The following is a 19250-nucleotide window of genomic DNA, read 5'->3' as shown; positions in this document are numbered from 1 at the left end:
CATTTCCGGTTTCCTACACTGACAGGTTCTCTCGCAAAGTGCGAAGCTGTGGTCTAAGCTTATGATTTTAATGTTGATTATTTCATATTTTGCTGCAGCTTCAAGCAAAAGTGTTGTGTGCGCTTTAAATTTACACGCTACACTCTTTATGGCTGCATAAATAAAACAAGCGACGCTTGATAGGAAATATACGCACGCCTTCAAAGGACTCTGCAGCTGGTTGGGTGGGTGGGTGGCTGACTGTGAAATCAAAGTCAAAGTAAATAAAACATATTGTTTCTTATATAGGAAGACATTCTGCAAAATTGCCACGATTTGCAATGCAAATCAAACATAGCGCCATTATTTTGCTCACACACACACACACGCACACACACAGACAGAGGCAGAGACAGACATGCGAGTAACAAAAAGAAAGGAAAAAGTGAAAACCTCGACGCATATGTTGTTTCAAAAAGCACATGAACATCTGTTCGTGTTTTGTGCGTTGTGCTTGAAATCATTGCGATAATAACGCACACACACACACACAGAGACACACGCACACACTCATACACTTGTAGCCACACGCGTATGCTGGTCTTAACCTGCGGCAGTCGAAGCGAAATAACAACAGCAGCAGTCGCGAGGCAAAAAATATGTTTAAAACATTTTCGCTACCCCCCAATCCACCAAAGTTTGCATTTTTTGGTAATGTTCGTCCTGTTGCCTGCCTGAATGGCTGACTGGCTGGCTGGCTGGCTGGCATTGCTACGCCTTGCGGCCAACTGTGTGTTCGTGTCTTTATATTTTTCCTATTCGCTTTTTGTTTTTGTAAATTTTTGATTTGTTATTGTTGCACGTGTTGTCTTTTGCCTTTGTTATGACAATTTATGCTCGGCGAGTTGCCAACCCGCCAAAAAATGCTGACAGCATATATATTACATACATAACTGTATATATACATATATAGCAAGCCTTGTAGGCATATTGCCCAGTCGATTGCTTGTTGCTGCAAGCTTCGCTTCAATTGCAGTCCCCACTGTAAGAAAGAAAATCTCAATAAAAAACTCGGTGCGTTTTGTTTATTTTTACAAAATTTTTTTTTACTCATTTTATTTGTTTTCCTTCAATATATTTATGTATACATAATATAAGTTTTTGTTTTGCCTTTACTTTTATATATATATATATGTATATATATATTTGTTTTTTATTCCATATTATGCAATTGTTTGTTGTTGTTGTTGTTGTTTTGTTGTTTACTTGTTGTTGCAACTACAACTGCCTTGCGCTTCTTGAAAAGTATTTGCTTACCGCGATTTCATTTATGTTTTTTATTTAGCCAGCAATTCGCTTTAATTGTAACTTTTGCTTGTTGTCTTGTATAATTTGTATAATATTTTTTCGCTTGTATTTTGTTTGCAATTTGGCGCGCTGGTATATAAAAAACGCACACAAATATATTCATGTTATTTGTTTTGATTTTGTTTTTAATGCTTTTAACTATCATTTTTTTTTTGTTTTGGTTTGGGTTTTTGCTATGCTTACTTTGGTTAACCGTTTAATATTCGTTAAGTTATCGCACATGTGATACTCTATGCAAATGAGTGTGATTGTGTATTTGTGTGTGTGTGAGTGTATTGCATTCATTATTATGCCTTAGAGTATGTGTATGCATGTATATATATATATATATTTTATTGTTGTTTATTTAGAACATAGCTTAGACATAATATTTATATTTTATTTATATTTCAATTAATTTGTTTCATATTTTTTCTTTCTTTGCTCTGCTTGTTGCCTCTTGTTATCGCATATGCTGCTATAATATTTATCCTGTTTGCATTTGTGCTCCTTTGTTTTGGGTTTTTGTTTTAGTCCTTGTCTGAAAACACACTCAAACATGCTTAAATTTCTACAAAATATTTGCAATACTGCAGTCGATATCTATACTTTGTTTATTTTCCATTTTTTTCATTACATTTTGTTTTGTTTTTTGCTATTTACTTATCAAATAGTTTACTTCTATGTATATCTGACACAAAAGTACATACATATCAGTAAGTGTATGTGTGTGTGTGTGTGTGTGTGTTTGTGTGTGAGTGCAAAACGTACTTGCCCTTTAAGGCTTTTGGTTTTTGTTTTCTATGTTTTTTATGCAGCTTTTGGTTGTTTGCTCATCATTTTGATTTGTTTCTACAATTTGATTTTTGTTTTTTAAATGCATAAAACTTATGCCTCTCATCGATTTCTGCACAAAAATATTAAATTTGCTTGTTTGTTTTGTTTATAATGTACTACTCGAGCATTTTAATGCTCGTGTTTTTGCTCAATTATATTTTCGTTTTGTTTGGGAACTCTATTGTTGAGGCTATGAAACATCAAGTTTAAAATGAATCTGCACACATGCAAGTGTTGTAATTAACTTACTGTTATTTTAAATGTATTATGCACTTAACATTTAGAGATTAATAAAACATTTGCCTCCTTTGTGGTTTGGTTGTGTGATCTATGCAGATACATGGACACATCTATGTATATATATATACTATATGTTCATATAATTTACTCGTATTGTATTGTTGCTTAGATAATACTTTTATTTGATTGATTTACGGTTTTTGCATTTTGTTGTAATTTGATTTCACATTCATTTAATACAATTTATGCTACGTGCTTGCAATTCTCTGTAGTCAGCTTCTTGACTGTTTGTATGTGTGTGTGTGTGTACGTTTGTTTGTGTGTGTGTGTTTTGTCGATTTTTCTAACGGCTGCGCTCACTTCAAATTGACTAATATGTAATTTCAGTGTCTAATTATAAACTACAATTTATGTTATTTGTTTTTAGTGTATGTGTGTATTTGCATTAACAACAGTGAAAATTGAAATTCAAATCAAGATTACAATTAAATGAATTTCACTGGCGGCAAGAGAGCTCAGAAAACAAACTTGTTAAACATTTCAATTGAACTATGGATGGATCAACTAAACGATTTCATGTAGATAACATTAGTAAGTAAATGTAAACACATGTGTGTGACTGTGTGTGTGTCGATAGCTTACTCAACTTTAGCTTAGATTTGTGTTAATGCTTCTTGTATTGTTGTTGTATTCCATTGCTGTGTATATAGACGCCTATGACTAAATATGTTTGTTTATTGTGTTTTGTTTGTTCTTCTTGTATATATATAAATATTTTGTATAAGTATATGTATATAGACGTATATAAATGTCTTAGCACATTCAATAGTTGCACAACATAAATACTTTTTTCTCTTTTATTCACTTTTTTTGTAGTTTTTTTTCATTCATTTTTTATCATAGCTTGCCTTATATATATATATATATATATATTCTCATGTATATAGCTTAATAACTTAGAGCTAATATATTTTTTCTGGTTTACCGCTATCATTTAATTTATGTTCTTTGTTTTTAATCTCAGTTAGCTTCTATAGGGAAACTAGCCATTTAACTCTTTACTGATATGTGGCGCAAACATTAACAAACAAACCAATATTATTTGTATTTTTTTTTTATCATTTTTCTATAAAGTTTGTGCTTTACTTTTTTCTCACTTAGCCAAATGTATTCATATTTTCTATGGGCTTGGTCAACAATGTGTTAAATTTTAAACTGCCTAACTTTCTAACAAAATCTATAAATTGTTTTTTCATTCGCTTCTCTAAATAAACAAATTAACAACAGAAATGAAAATGCATCGCTTTACGCTTTTCTTCTTTAAAATCACATCTACATCTAAGTCGTTTGCTGTTCATGAAACATGCAATGCCTCTCATGCAAGTAGTCCAACTACTTAAACTCTACTGCTAAAACTCGCCCTAATATGTAAGTATATATGCATGTACTTGCGTGTGTATGTGTGTGTGTGTGTGTGTATATTACAATATAATATAATTTCTAATGTCTAGCTTAAGAGCGCTTGCCACGCCGCTAAGAAACTTCCATTGCACTTGTCCGCCCATCAAAAAATAGAAACACGCTCAAGCGTGTTCAAGCAAAAAATACAAATCAAAAATAAGCTTGCGGGTTAGGCCTAACCCAATTTCAATTGTTGCAGCTTACATACATATATGTATATTTATATATATATATATATTTGTTTGTCATATGTTTTGTTATCATTTTAATTGGATTTTTCATGTTTAAACACTTATTTATCATTTGTAGACATACAGACAGTAGCACACCATAAATATTATTTACTGTTTACTTACTATATATGCTATACACTCATGTTAATGTATGTATGTGTGTTCTTACTACGTAAATGGTTTATGCTGCTAATTCTCTATCGAGTATTCGAGTGAGTCCTAAAACTAATCATTGTATATCATCATCGAGAGCGAGGTTCGCACTTACCAGCAGATTTGTTTTGTAGCCGGCGAGCCGAGCCCAATTAAAATTCTTTAGGGCAGCACAGAAAATTCTACATGCGTGAATATGTTATGTTGTTGTCTGGCTACATATTTATGGTTCATTTAAAAAATAATTGAATTCAATGTGCTATACATACGTATAAATGTATAACGGTTATCATTCTGTTGAATTTCTCGCTAATTGCTGTTGTTTAGTATTGTTGTTGTTGTTGTTGTTGCTGTTGCATAACATTAAACAGAACCTGCTGAATTTGCATTCTATGTATGTGTGTGTGTGTGTGGGTGTGTGATTGCTGTTTTATTATTCACCAATGCGGCTTGCGCTTAATAGTTATCGTTTTATACTACATATAGTATGCATTTATGTATATTCGTATTATTATAGCTAATATCAATTAATATCATTCGATGGCATAATTTGATTGTTTTCAAATATATACTTATGTACGTGTGTGTGTGTGTGTGGGTGTTTTTGTTTGTATGAGGGCGCTCTAGCTAATGTCTAACCCGCATGTGCATGTTCTACAAAATGCCATTTGCTTTTCTTTTTTTATTCTGTTTGTAATTTGTTTCAGCTGAAAACCGCCATCAGATAAATAAAATACATTTTTTTTACTTTTTTTACTCTCGAACTATGCAAATTGACTAAGAGGTAGACTGAAACAGAGTGAGAGAGAGAGAGAGCGCGAGAGCACACACAAACTGTAAACTGTAAATTGTAAACGGTAAACTGTAAGCTGTCAAGTGTTGCCTAATGAGGTGTTCTTGTTCTTAGGCGTTTGTAACTCTTGCTCTAGACCTAACACAATAAATTTGCAGCTAACCATTCCTCTTCTGGCAACTGAAATAAAAACATTTATGATATATATACGTTTAATAGTAGAGTAGCTGGGGTAAGAAGCACACATACTTGCAAATTGATGAGTGGAAGCAAATGTATATAGTATATGTATGTGTAGCACATATAGACATACATACATACATATATATAGAATGTGTATGGGTGTGTGTGATAAAATGTAGCTTTTGTACATGATGTCTGTGAAATGAATTCAAAACCAAAAATTAAGGCAAAACCAAGATTAAACGATAAAACGATCTTGCTGCTTGCTATATTTGCTTACAAAGCCTGTGAGAAGACAGTTTGCATTTTTTTGGAAGCTGGTTGCCATTGTACATAGTATATTATATATTGAGTTAGAGTATTGCTTGAGTGGCTGGATACATAAGACGAGTTAAGATTAATTCTTTCAGTTACTATTTACTGCGAGTGCTGGTTATGTGTGTGTGTGTGTGATATGGCTGCCTGTGTGTGTGTGTATGTGTAGTAGGAACATGTCTTTGTAGTACTGAGCAATCACAAAATAAAGTACTTCGTTTAGTTGTGAGCGTTTCTTTTGTATTTTTTAGTTGCATTCTATAGGAAAATGAAAGCAGGAAATTGTTGATTTTTCACCGATTCAATAGGCTTGGTTTTTTGGCAGTTCGCTATATATAGATGTATGTGTGTCTGATTGTGTGTGTGTGTGTATGGCATTCTCAATTAGATCTACGATAGTTATATAGGCACTAGTGCTATGTGTATAAAATATATTTTAGTACGGCTAAGCGACTATCGAAAGCGGCGCGCACAAATGTAGGCAATGAAAAATTGTTCTTTGCTGCTCAAGCTGAGACTCAAACCCTGGCGCAGATTTGCAAATTAATTTTCAATGTGTGTGTGTGTGTTTAATGTCTGTTTGTTTTTGTGTGCGTAATTATTTTTAACGCATTTTTAATTACATTTATTTTAATTTATTTTATGCCTGCACAAACAGCGCACCGCAAACTTAATTTATAGTCACCCTTAATACAATTGCTTTTGCTTTTTATTTTTATTTCATTTTTTATTTACGCAAATGTTAATCTTTTGCTGCAATCTTTATTTAATTATAAGGTTTTCATCTGGCTTGCAGGCTTAACACATTGATATTAAGCATTAATTTATATATTTTTTGTATATGTGACTTTTGTGTCCTAAGCCTGCGCACAAAATTACAGTAAATTTCAATTTAATTTATATATGTTTTCTGTTATATTTTTAACGACCGCTTACAGCTGTGTGTGAACTAAATGTCTAAGCATAAACAAATGTGCGTATGTGTGTTTGTTTTTGTGTGTGTGTGACATTCGTCAAACGCTCAGCTGTCGGTCAAGTGTAAATTTTTTGTTCACGGCGTCTCGCATTTATTTACAGCTGACATTGGGGTGTTTGTTTTTTTGGCTTTTGCGTTGCTGTACTTAAAATTTTGGATGGGTTTCTTTCTTTTTTATGTGGCATTTTTTTTTTTTTTGTTTACTGTGCCTGCAAAAGTAAAGGATAAACCTTAAAAAATAATATGCGTGTTAGTAAGAATTGGAAAAAAATAGTAGACTGAATAAAACGATGTCTGAGTAAAAAACTTTGTGCACTAAGTTTATGTTTTAGATATTTTGATTAAGCATTAAGTAGTGTAGTTAAGCCTGCAGACTATGAACTATATGTACATGCAGAAGTTAATATATAACTAAGCAAACGCTTCATAAACTCTGTTGAGTTCTATAATGGCAGCTCAGCTATGACTAACAAATTAAATGAAATAAATGTTTAAGAATAGTTTAAAGTAAATAAGTGCATGCTACTAGTATTAATGTATTCATATTCATATACATATAAATATATATATATATATATGCATGTATGTATGCTTATGTGTGTGTGCGCATTAAGCAACAGTGTTGGTTAACACATACCTGTGGGCTCACTTGGAACTGCTGTATCGGATAGGCAACGACGCCGGCGGCCTGTGGTATGGCCGTGCCAGCCACGCCCGTTGCCAGCTGCTGAGCCGGCGAGATTTGTGCCTGGGTGACGCCTTGCCATGTGGCGGGTATCTGCACGCCCATGCTGCAAAAAAGGTGAACAAAGCGCCAGACGGCAAAGCGAACGGTTAACAATACACAAGCTCATATGGATTTGCCTTGGGGACACACATGTGTTTGTGCGTGTGTGTGTGTGTGTGTGTGTTTTAGCAATTAGCTTAATACATGAAAGCAGCGCATTCGTCATGTTGTCGCTGCTCGCATTTGGAGCCCCCAATGGCAGTTCAATCATTGGACTGTGTGCGGCTGGCACATCAGCTAATGAAATAATTATGCATTAATCGCGAGCGCCAGCTCGCTTACTTACCCCATATAGCCCTGCTGGTAGCCTCCGTACTGGCCAAAATGATAGCCTTGTATGCCCTGCAGGAACTGGTTCTGTACAGCGGCAGCGCTGGCCGCCGCGGCGGCGGGAGTGACGGCGGCTGCGGTGGCGGTCGAGGCCGGATATGTGGGCGTGGGCGAGTACCAGCAGCCAGTGGCGGCCAGTTGCTGGCCATAGGCGGCAGCGGCGGCTGTGGCAGCGCTAATGCCGTATGGGAAGCCGGCGGCGGCAGCGGCAGCGCTGTTCAGAGCCTGACTGGCCATGGTCTGTGAATTGTTCGGGTCGCCGCTCTCCTTGCCCCAGGAGCACTTCACAGGCTGTGCATTGATTTCGGTATTATGCACGCCCACAATGGCATGCGTGGCGGCCTCCTTGGTGGAGAAGCTGCAAGTGGCAAGTGGCAAGCGACGTTTAATATAAAAACTTGACGCCTTTGTTTCGCTTTCGCTTTAGACTTACCGCACAAAAGCATATCCTTTGTCCTTGAAGACGCGTATCTCTTGTATGGCACCGTAGTGAGCAAAATGCTTTTGCAACACCTCCTCGCTCAAAGCGGTGAGCGCGCTGTTGACGCCGCCCACATAGACGGTGCAATTGGAGGGACTGCTCTGGTTGTAAACCTCATCGAAAGTCAATGGCTTAATGTTCTCTGCGAAGCGAAACGAAAACGAAATATAAATGCAAGCGGCCATTTTGAGTGCGTGTTCATATAAATGCGGCCGCAATTAATGACGGCCGCTTTTTATGCTCAACTCGCTCTCTCTCTCGCACACGTGTGTGTGTGTGTGTGTAACAATATTTTTTCTGTGTCGACTGCATGATTAATATGCAAATTAATTAAGGGTTTTACCCGCCGCAGCAACAGCCAGAGCAGCAACAATATCAAGGGTAGTGTTGCCTACGTTTTGGTAATTAAAATAACCGCATACACTTAGTCAAAATGCGCTACGCTCATGTGTTGGTGTGTTGTGTTGCATTTTTAAAAATTGTTGCTCCCTGTTATTGCATTTTTTATTACACATACACATACACATATATATGTGTGTGTATATTTTTATATATTTCGTGTGCAATTTGAATGTAAATACATTGCAAGCTTGTTGTTGCTAGCAGGGCAAGCCACATTGTTGGCCAGTTTGTGGTTGTGTTGCTGTTGCTGCTGTTGCTGATTGTTGTTGTTGATATTGATGGTGGTGGCACTTTTAACGAGCACTGCGCACATTGCATTTGTGCACACGTATTTCTGTATGCAAAAGTTACACTAATTACTTCCTCTGAGGTTAAAACAAAATTTGCACTTTTTAAAAATAATGTCAGCTTTGCGTGTTTATGTCTCTGTTTAGTTGTTGCCGCCTGTGCGCTTGTGTGTGTGTGCCCCAATCTGTGTCTGTCTATATTGCAATTAAAGATGCAGTGCTTTGTGTATAGAGTCTGATCAGTCAACCCCTGCAGTTGAATATTCAACTACAAGGCACTGGCTTCCTTTATATATTTTTCCCTAGAAATATGGCTCAATCGCATGCAACAGGACAATATACGAACAAGCAGCAGCAACAACAAGCATCAAAGGCATGAGCTAACAAGCTTGCGAAATATTTTTGAATGCTTTTGCCACACACACACACACACACAAACGTATACGCCATGTTGGCCACGCAGACTGAGTGAGTGAAAGAAAGAAAGAGACAAACGGCATTGCATACTTTTGAGCTTTGAGTGCAATGTTTCACTAATTTGCACTTTGTGCTGCTCCTTCTCTCTTTTATATATTATTTTTATGCATTTCTTCTCTTACTACGCTTTTAAATACGTATAATTAAATTTTGATATGTATGTGTGGCTGTGTGCTGTGTTTTGTACGTGCTTAGCCTTGAGGTGAATTGCAACTGCCAACTGTGTGAGCGAGCGAGCGAGCTCGCTTGCCTCACTTCGTTGCATTTCATGTGTGCAACAAATTAAAGTGCTTAGCCACGTAGTTAACTCTAGCTAGTGCCGTGAGTGGGAGTGCGAGGCTTGCTGCACGATTATCACGTTACTACTAATGCATTTTTAGTAGCTAAACCAAACCTGAGCTAAATAATTAATAGGCCCAGCCTATCACGAATTAAACAGAGTTTTTGCTCTGCAAATTTAATGAGCAATTGCAGGCGTGTGTAAGCCCACGCAGCTAATCATTAATATAAATAATGTAGCACTTATTGACGTAATTAATATGCATGCTTTCACATATGGGCGTACGCCATGGGGCGTGGCCATGTAACACGCTTCATCGACTGCACACACTTTAATGTGCGCAGCATAAATTTTGATTAAAGATGCAAAGCTTCGAGTTGCCAAGCAGCTATATAAATTGTACTTTGAGGCATTCCAACTTTTACTTAATTGTGCGCAGCTCTGCATAAAATTTTGATTTATTGCTGGCAAAGTTGAAGTCAGCCCCCCACACCACACCGCACCGCACAGGTAAATAAATTTGCCTCAAGTTTGCGCTCACTGCACAGTCAAAAGTCAAATAGTTTCGGCACAGAAATTTGTCAAGCAACAATGTGAGCGCCATTGGGAGCTGGGAGGGGAGGGCGGCATATTGTTTCAGGTTAATTAAGTTATTACCATAATGAGCTTGTAAGTAATTTGGCCTTTATTTATGGGCATGCATTGAATGCGAGCTGCGAACTGCGAGCGGCGAGTTGAGCCTGCAACAAAAGCCTCGCGAACAAAAGTTTGTGCCACGCGCCATTTCTTATAAACGCACAAATCACATAAAAAAGCGTAGAAATGTGTGTAAGAGAGAGAAGAAAGTAAATTGTAAAGCGACGCCAAAAATTGTCACAACTGTAAAATGCGCAATTGCGTCGGCTCGTAAATCTTAGCAACAAACGCAGGCGACACACACACACGCGAGTGCGAGTGGCTTACTAAATGCTGCTAGTACTACGGACTGATTGCTCTGGCCATAAAATGTGCAGCCGCCTGCTTAAAACATAAAAATGCCAGGGCTGCCCAAAGTGGCTGCGTAAAACATCAAGTAATGCCAAATGCGAACTGCAAACTGCGAAAGCTGCGAGCTGCGAGTTGCGAAATGCGAAATGAGTTGAGTGCTACAAATCGTAAAGCTGACTGCCAACCAGCTAGACAGGCCGTAAACTCTACACAAAGCACTTCACACACACACACACTCACATACACATATGTGGAAACCCTTTAGACATTTGGTAATTGCGTAAAGATCTTTGGCTGCTTCGATTTTGCAGCTGAGTCAGCTTAAGTGACATGGCAACCATCAAAAAAAAAAAAACATATACAATAAATTCTGAAGCTAAAAAGAAGAATCCGAAATTATTTTGCTGGCAAATTGCTAATAATAACTTGTACAACAGTCAGAGAGCCCCAAACAGAGCAGACAAAGCCGTGACAAAGGCAAATAAACAATGAGACCAATAAAAATCCGCTTAAGCTTTCATAGGCGTTTTTTATGACAACAATATAAATGCAAAAAGCAGAAGAGAAAAAAAATAGAAACCAAACGAAAAATTCAGGCTTGTAGTTCGGCGCTTGGAACCCTTCAACATGTCACGATAAATTCCACCTTGACTTTAGTTTATATGGCCGCTCTTTGTGCTTATGTGTGTGTCTGTGTGTGTGTGAGTCCCAAAAGAATGCCAAATGTTTGCTCTATAACCATGAAATTTTCTACCCTGCAGGCTCTCTTTCTATATATGTATGTGTGTGTGTGTGTGTGCCCTTTTATGATAATAGTTTCGTGTTGGCAAAATTTATTTATCTGATTTACACTCTCCCTTTAGTAGCTAGTGCTTTGTCTATGCCTCTGTGTGTGTGAGTGTGTGTGTGTCTAACAAATAAAAATTATGTTAAAACATGCAAATATGCGTTAACTTTTGATTTATGAAAGACAAACGTTTCGCCCTCGGCGCCGACCTCATGCTACCCGCTCCGCTGCTCTTTGTTAATAATGATTACGCTAGTTACAGTTAGTTTTGTGGTTAACTATGCTAACTGCGGGCATATCCCGTTAACTGTTAAACAGCGGACTGGGCTGGCTGTTGGTAAATGAAAATTGATTTGCTGCGCCTTTTTTGTTGTGTGTGTGTCGCAGTGCGTTTTATTTTTAGGGTCGCGCGCCCGGGCTAATTGAAAAAGTTTAAAGTGAATTTTTGGCCTCGGACCATTACGGAAATTAGGCGCGTGCGGGTTGCGGTTGCTCCCATTGTATTACCCGGCGAGGCAGCGAAAAATATTAAGACATAATCTTGCTGAAAATGTATGCGACGCAAAAGCGCCAGCGACATTTACTTTTTATTTTTATTAAATATCTGTAGCTGGGGCAACTCTGGGCCTGGGCCGCGCTACCTTTGGCATTTATTGCCATAATTTCCTGTAATAAGAGCGTCGCGTCGCCTCGACTACTGTTGCCAACAACAACAACAGCAGCAGCTAAGCTGGCTGGCTGACCTGCCTTCGACTTTGTATAACGCGAGAGAGAGAGAGAGAGGTGGATATGTGTGCAAGGCATACGCATGGCCGGAAGCTACGGGCCAGGGCAGGCTGACAGTCATGATTTCCTTACCTTTACTCGCCGGCGGTTTCCGTGTGGCCCAATTCGTGCGAATTGAGCGCGAGCCAAGCCATTGGCCATTCATGGCCGTAATGGCGCTCTCAGCTTCCTGTGGTTATCCAGCGATAGCATTGAAGGGGAGGGGGAAAAAGAAGAAATCATTGTGTTAAGCAACATGAGCATAAGAATGCATTTCAATTTCAATTCGATTACGCGCTGCACTTACCGATTTCTTTACAAACGACACAAAGCCATAGCCCTTTGACTTTAGGGTCTGTGGATCACGCACGACGCGGCAATCGCTGCAACAGAGGGAAAGGGAGAGAGAAATTGATGTAAATATAGCATTTACTGTATGCAAAATATGTTAACGCTTAATCTATATAATTAACTAAATGAAATAGGTGATTGGAATTTAAAAATGTTTTGATTACTACTCTGCAGCATAAAGTTTGTAAAACAGATTTAATTATAGCAATAGCTGAGTAAAGATCTAATCAATAAAATTGAGCTACTAAACAAAATGAAACTAGTAAAAAGGATATTGAAATTGGTAGTGCTGTATTCGCTTAAAGAGTTAATAGTAAATGTCAAGCTAAATGTTAAAAGCGTATAGCATTTAAAATGCGCGCATATCTAGACTGTTAGCCCTGGTTATATGGGATTCAATTCGTGTGAGCTTGTTAAGAGCGTGTCTCTGTAGAGTTACTAGTGCTCAGAAAGACCAAAGTATCATATAATGATTAATATTGACAGTTAACTGACAACTACTGACGGACAACGTGAAGTTTGAAACTAAAGTATTGAGTTGGACAATCAAAAGGCAAAAGGTCTCGTTCATAGATGCAACAAATATGGAGATTTGCTATTGTTGTATCAAAGTGCAGAACAAAATAAACAGAAAGCCAAAGAAAAGAAGTGCAAAGAATTATAAAGAGATGACTGGTGCTATTCCAGATGAAGTGAAGTTAAGAATTAAGAGCAGAGACAGTCCCGTATCCGACATATGCATTTTATATTTAAGTTAACAATAGTTAACCGACTATTGCATTATCTATCTCCAGCAATGCCAGTTCGTTTAGAGTTCGTAGGTGCTACTTATGATAGAGCATCAACACTACGACTCTAAAGTTTGGTGTCTCGCAGGTGGTAGAAAGAATTGGAGAAGTGAGAATAAAAAATAGGAAAAGCTTGAGCGTGGACTGAGGCTAATGTAAGTTCGTCTAAGTTAGTTTAGTTCAGTTGAAGAAGTGTAGTCGCTCGTGATACATTTAATAGGACAAACAACACTAACAATACGACTATCGTTCACGTGGTGGAGATCACACGTGCGGGATTCAGGAACAGCTTAAGAGCTCCATCGAGACTCATCTATTGGCACAAAGATAGCCGCAGGCCTTCGCCACCGGTTCTACCTTGGAAGCGGCACCCACCACAAGAAGAGTATTTATATTTATATATGTGGGTTTCTGAATTGAGGCATAAGATCAAGAGCTAGTTCGTAATGCTTGAAGTGATCGATGCTATTGACAATGGTCAATTAATTTGCCTTGAAAGCTCTACTTTTTGGTCGATGCCCAAGAATTATCGAATATGACACTGAATTAATAGTCGATGCCAGAAACTCGTAGTGTACGTTTATTTTATTTTAATTTAAAACTGGAAGATTTTCATAATTTGATTCATGTATTGAAGTCAATACACTACGAGTTTATGTAAGTTATTAATACATGACTTAAATTAAGAAATGCTTCCAATTATTAATAATAAGAATAAATAGTAAAGCCTGTTAGGCTTAACATACAATAAGAAGAGGTGTTGAGCTAACAGAGATAGAGTGAAGATCGAACTCGTCAAATGCATTGCATGCCAAAATAAAACTAAAGAATAATAGAGAACACTTAAATTTAATTTAATACAAGCTTATAATACGCACATCAATATAAAAAATAATATTTGTATAGCCCAAAGCTGAGAGTAATAAACATTATAAACAATTTGAGCGTTGTCTTGGAGCTAATACTTGATACTCGAGGCTACATTTATATTAACTGAGCCTTCAGCAATTGAGCTTAGCTATTATTTTATGCAAATCATTAAAGCAAACTCATGCGCAAAGTTTTTTTTTTTGGTTTTTAATAAATTGCGTATACGTGTTGGATGCTGCAAATTGAGAGCATAAAAAAATCTGTTTATGCCACATCCACTTGCCGTTTTACTGGACAATTGTAGCTCTTGAGCAAAATGGGCTCATTTTGGCATTTTTAGAGCAATTTACTCGATTGTTTGTCTGGCCTCTCAAATTGATTTCCCACAGCGCGATGCGCAAGCGGCCTAGCCAGCGTCTTGGCGTTGGCGATGGCTATGGCCAAGGGGATGCCGATGCCGATGCCATAACCAACACACAACAAGGACAACTAAGCTAAGCTGCCAGAAAACTTTGGCAATTACCCCCAGCCTGCCTGGCAGTTTACTTAATACAGTGTGGCGAACGTTGGCCGGCAACTTTTTTATGATTATTATAAGCAAACGAAGGAGGCAAGGGGTGTAGGCACCAGCCCACAGTCGACAGTCGACAGTCGACAGTGAAGCGCCATGGAGACCGAGACCGTAGCTTGACAGGCTGGCAGACGACTTATTAAATATTCACACGCGCCGCGCATTTCTCCAAACGGTACCAAGACCCACTGGCAGTCGAGCTGCTGCTCACTGGCGCAGCATTAAAACCTCAGACAGCACACAACACAACAAGCAGAAAAAAAATAAATAAAAAGTAAATATAAAAAGGGCAAACAACGACGCACGCATAAAACTTTTGACAAAAAGAAGTCGTTGGCCTCGCGAGTCTGTAGGAAGTGCCTGTTACCCAAAAATGAGTCGCACGAGCGACCACAATCGTAACTGTTGCCTCCACTTAAACTCGAGACAAAACTTATAATGCAAAACGCAGTTGCCTTTGTCAGCCAAGGATGACAGCGAGCGAGCGAGACAGAAACAGAGAGTGAGAGTGAGAGATAAGCGCTGCGTATCAATGTTAATGATGTTAGTGATACAACTGAGCAAGGTGTCAATCGATTGCTCAATAAGGCATCAAAGCGAAGCGATTGAGCCAGCAAAAGGTTCTCGGCTCTCGCTTTTCGGTTCTCGCTTCTCTTGGGCTGTCAGTTTGCCATGGCAACGCAACTTATCAAAGGACATGGCGGCTCTCTCATTAGCAAATCACTTGCTGGCCTTTTCAGCCGAAAATCAAAGCCATAATCATTTTAATGACTAAAATGGGCAATATTCGCCCCGAACGTTAATGAGCAGCAGATTGACGCTTTGCAACTCACCCCATCACCCAAAAATCAAATACTTAAGACTGATTTTTGTTAATGTGGCCGACGGCAATATTAAAACTTTGCGCTTCAACATCAGTTAATTAAGTCAAGTGCTGTGTTATTGCTCTTCTTGTTCTCTTGCCTGCCCCATTTAGCCGTAAGCTGCTCACGCCGGAGAAAAAAAGCGCAGCTTAAATATTTAAAGCAGTTGCAGTGCCAGAAAATGCGCAAAGTTGGACACAAACGATATAATAAGACATGGTTTATAAGCAAATTATACATTTAATATAAAAAATAATATACTAAATATTAATTAAATTAATATACTGTTAAAATTTCCGTAATGAGTGCAAGTAAAAATCAGAACTGATGCAATCACAAACTTTTGAAATTTTTAAAGTTTAAGGACTAGATTGGGAATAAACTTGTTGCAGCTCCTTTCATCAGATATTGCTGTCTTTGTAATTTCTATTTTTATTAGCCGATTAAGACTTAATTAACAGCATACCTTAACATGATAATCAACTTTGCCTATACCAAAACGCTTGTCGGTTAGCATATGAAGCCAGTTAAATTTTCTTGATTTGTGAGGAAAATATGGCAGACATCGAAGCGTATAGTATGCACATATATACAAAGTTTGGTGTCTATAGCTATTATATTTGCTTATAGGCACACATGCAGACAAATATGGCTATATGTCCAGGAAGTGAAGAGTAGAACAAGAGACACAGCCGCAGAAAGAAATAGAACTCGTCCCAGAACAAGAGATGGGTTAAGTTTAAAATAAGAATCATAGAGAAGAACATTGAAGTTAAATTTAAATCAAAGAGCAACATTTCAATTCAATAAATAATAAATATTTGTAAAATCAAAACCCATTTAGATTAATTTGGTTAAGCGGTAAACTAAACTATGAATATTTTTGATATGATCGACTCAGCTGTTCAGTTTGATCAAAAATACATGTAAGATTTATTCAGTTAAATCATAAGATAATGTTAAATGTAATGCGAGTATTTAGTAAATGAATATCATAACTACGTTAAATTAACAAATTTTAGCAACTTTAAAACAAACAACATCGCGGCTTCACTTTTAATATGATAATATTGATATTCTTAGGGGTTGTCAAGTAGTCGATAGTTGTAGGGATGTCACCCTGCATCATCTAGCAAGTGTTGCCCTATTACATATATATATTTTTTGTGGGGTCTGCGATGCCTTCTTCACAACTCATTAGACTAAGTTAGAAGTGCTTTTAAGCATTTATAGCTTGCTGGTTTTTTTGCTCAAGTGAAATTTACATGAAAATAAATTTTACGACAGGTTATGCATTTTTTGTATGACTTCCAAACTAAAAGCGAAAGAGAATCAAAGAATTTACATAACACAAATACTTACGAGATTTCGCCAAATGGTGTGAATGCCTCACGCAATTGTTGAGTTTCGATTTCTGAACTTAGGTCACCGACGAAAATGTGAAATTGTTCTGCAAGTAGAGAAATGTATTGGCATAAGGACGGATTGGAATATCAAAGTGTTGTGTCTCAATTGTAAATGAGCAGACCACAGACTTAATCAATGCATTAAGTGCGATAAGCAAACAAATAATGCATTAATTATGTGCGTGTGAACTGCTCACAGTTGTTGTGCTAAGAAATTGTGATAAAAAAAATTGTAATGCATGTCTATTAGTTGAGCTGTCTACGCGGCGTATACGCATTAGTAATATACTTAATTAATTAGGCTGCAAGCAGCAGCAACTAGCTACGCAGCCTAATTACTGTCATCATTAATTAAACTAACCTAATTGCAAGTAAACTTGAAGCATTCGCACACTGCGCGTTGTCAAGTCAACTTGACAGCCATATCTATGTGCATATGTGTGCGTATGTATGTATGTATAGCCTATGTACACATGTATGTTGCTGCTGTGCATATAAAATTTCAGCGAGTGCACAAATTCAAAGGCATTCGCTGTCATGCAAGCTGCTCAAATACAAATGCAGCTATATAACAAATGTAAAGAGCAAGATGCACAATGGCACACATACACACACACACACACACACATACTCGTGCACACTCAAAACGCAATCATTTATTATTATTTTTGTGTGCTTTGTCTCTTTGGCACAGAAAAAGTCACAACGTTGGCAACGCAGTCGACGCCAGCGACGCCAGCGACGCTGCTCTGCTCTGCTCTGCTGTTGTCCTTCGTACGCTTTTGTGTCAGCTCAGCTCCAAGCACTAAGGCAGCGTCAAGCCAAAGCGAACGACAGCAGCGTAGACGCGCTTGGGGTGGCAATGGGTTAAGGGCCACACACACACACACGCGCATAGACACACACACAGAGGCAAATGTCTTACCCTAAATAATTAGCACTATTCAACTGGGGCATGACGACGAGGACGACGACGACGACGACGACGGCGCTGACTATGGTTATGGCAACGTTGATGGGCGCGGCTTTGACTGTGCCAGCCTTACTTGGCTGCATGTCCTGCCTCCTCGAATGTCCTTGTCAGCGTTGTCGTCATCGTCATCGTCGTCGTCGTCGTCTGACGCTGTCGCTGCCCCCGTCGCTGCCGCTGCTGCTGCTGCACGTGCAGAAATTAACATTTCCGGTAATTTTGCGAAAATGAAAAGCAAAGCGAAAAATTAACGACAGCGACTGCGAACGACCAGCGCAAAGCGCAAAGAAAGAACGAAGCGAACGCGAGCAAACGAATTGCGGAAAGCTTTTGTGTTAAATAAATATTAAAAGGACGAATTGCAATGCACACACACACAGGCGCACAGACACATTGGCTGAGATTGCGAGGCAGCAAACAAATTGTTGTGCTTGCAACACTCACATGCAAGCAGACATTTAATTTTAATTGAAAATTGCGTATACGCCGCACAGCCAGTGGGCTGTGCTCATTAATGAAACCATTGTACTGCGCCAGGCAGTTAACAGTCTTAGTTATCACCCCAAGCCAAGCAGACGGACTGACAACTCAAGTAGTTGTCATTATCGAATCACGCAACTTTACAATTTATTGCTGTCAGTCGCCCATGCTCGTCGTCGTCGTTGCTGACTTATTGGCGCCCCCCCACCCCCCAATCCAATGTAATATTCATGAACGCAAAGTTCGCATTGCTACGTTTAAAAGTGGAAGCCAAACGGCAGGCAGGCTAATTGCAGTCAGCGCCGGCAACTTTAAAGTTTAAACTTCAAGTGGGTGAGAGGGAAGTGTTGGGGCCTGATTAAAACTCAGTCCATCTAATGAGTTAATTAAGCAGCTCTGGCGTGGCGAACTGAAGCGTCATGTAGGCCGAGACACGTGCACATAAATTAATCATAAATCCGCGCCACACACACAAACACACACACACACATGATATGTAAGTGTGTCAGCACGCCTGCTACTGTAAATTTTCTACTATCCGCTTACATTGTTTGCTTAGCTTCAGTTGGAGTATTCAAAGTCGTTGGCCCACAAATGCCTCTGATTTCAGCATTGTTATTTATGCGTTTGTGCGAAACCCCAGTTCCTGTTCCTGTTTGTCTTGCATAAGCTGTAACGCTTAATTACACGCACACAAGTTGGCTTGGCTGTTGTGTCTTGGCCTTATCGATTGTCATTGTTTTAAAGCAGCGACAAAAATGTTTTTGCACTCGCTCGCTTTTTGCATTGACATAAATAATTCGCATATTGATTATTAGTGCAGCAGCAAACTATTTAGTAAATGGCATGCG

The 19250-nt window shown here is 38.4% G+C and overlaps 1 protein-coding gene across 2 annotated transcripts in view; it reads right to left on the bottom strand.

The window, feature by feature from the left end:
* Positions 1-4236: 4236 nt before the first annotated feature.
* Positions 4237-19250, bottom strand: part of LOC108604085 (polyadenylate-binding protein RBP45C) — a 30557-nt gene continuing 15543 nt past the window's right edge. Inside the window, exons 2-8 of one of the 2 annotated variants that reach the window (XM_017993362.1) lie at positions 16906-16993; positions 12408-12483; positions 12194-12290; positions 8068-8257; positions 7591-7992; positions 7155-7308; positions 4237-5223 (exon numbers count right to left, since the gene is read on the bottom strand). In XM_017993362.1, coding sequence (XP_017848851.1) covers positions 5182-5223; positions 7155-7308; positions 7591-7992; positions 8068-8257; positions 12194-12290; positions 12408-12483; positions 16906-16993 — 1049 coding nt within the window. In that variant the 3' untranslated portion in view covers positions 4237-5181. Of the gene's footprint in view, positions 5224-6697; positions 6748-7154; positions 7309-7590; positions 7993-8067; positions 8258-12193; positions 12291-12407; positions 12484-16905; positions 16994-19250 lie in introns of those variants that run through there. The other variant, XM_017993363.2, reaches the window with a different exon arrangement.

Source organism: Drosophila busckii, chromosome 3R (genome assembly GCF_011750605.1).
Source record: "Drosophila busckii strain San Diego stock center, stock number 13000-0081.31 chromosome 3R, ASM1175060v1, whole genome shotgun sequence".
Classification (NCBI taxonomy): Eukaryota; Metazoa; Arthropoda; class Insecta; order Diptera; family Drosophilidae; genus Drosophila; species Drosophila busckii.
This window is presented reverse-complemented; position numbering and strand designations above follow the sequence as displayed.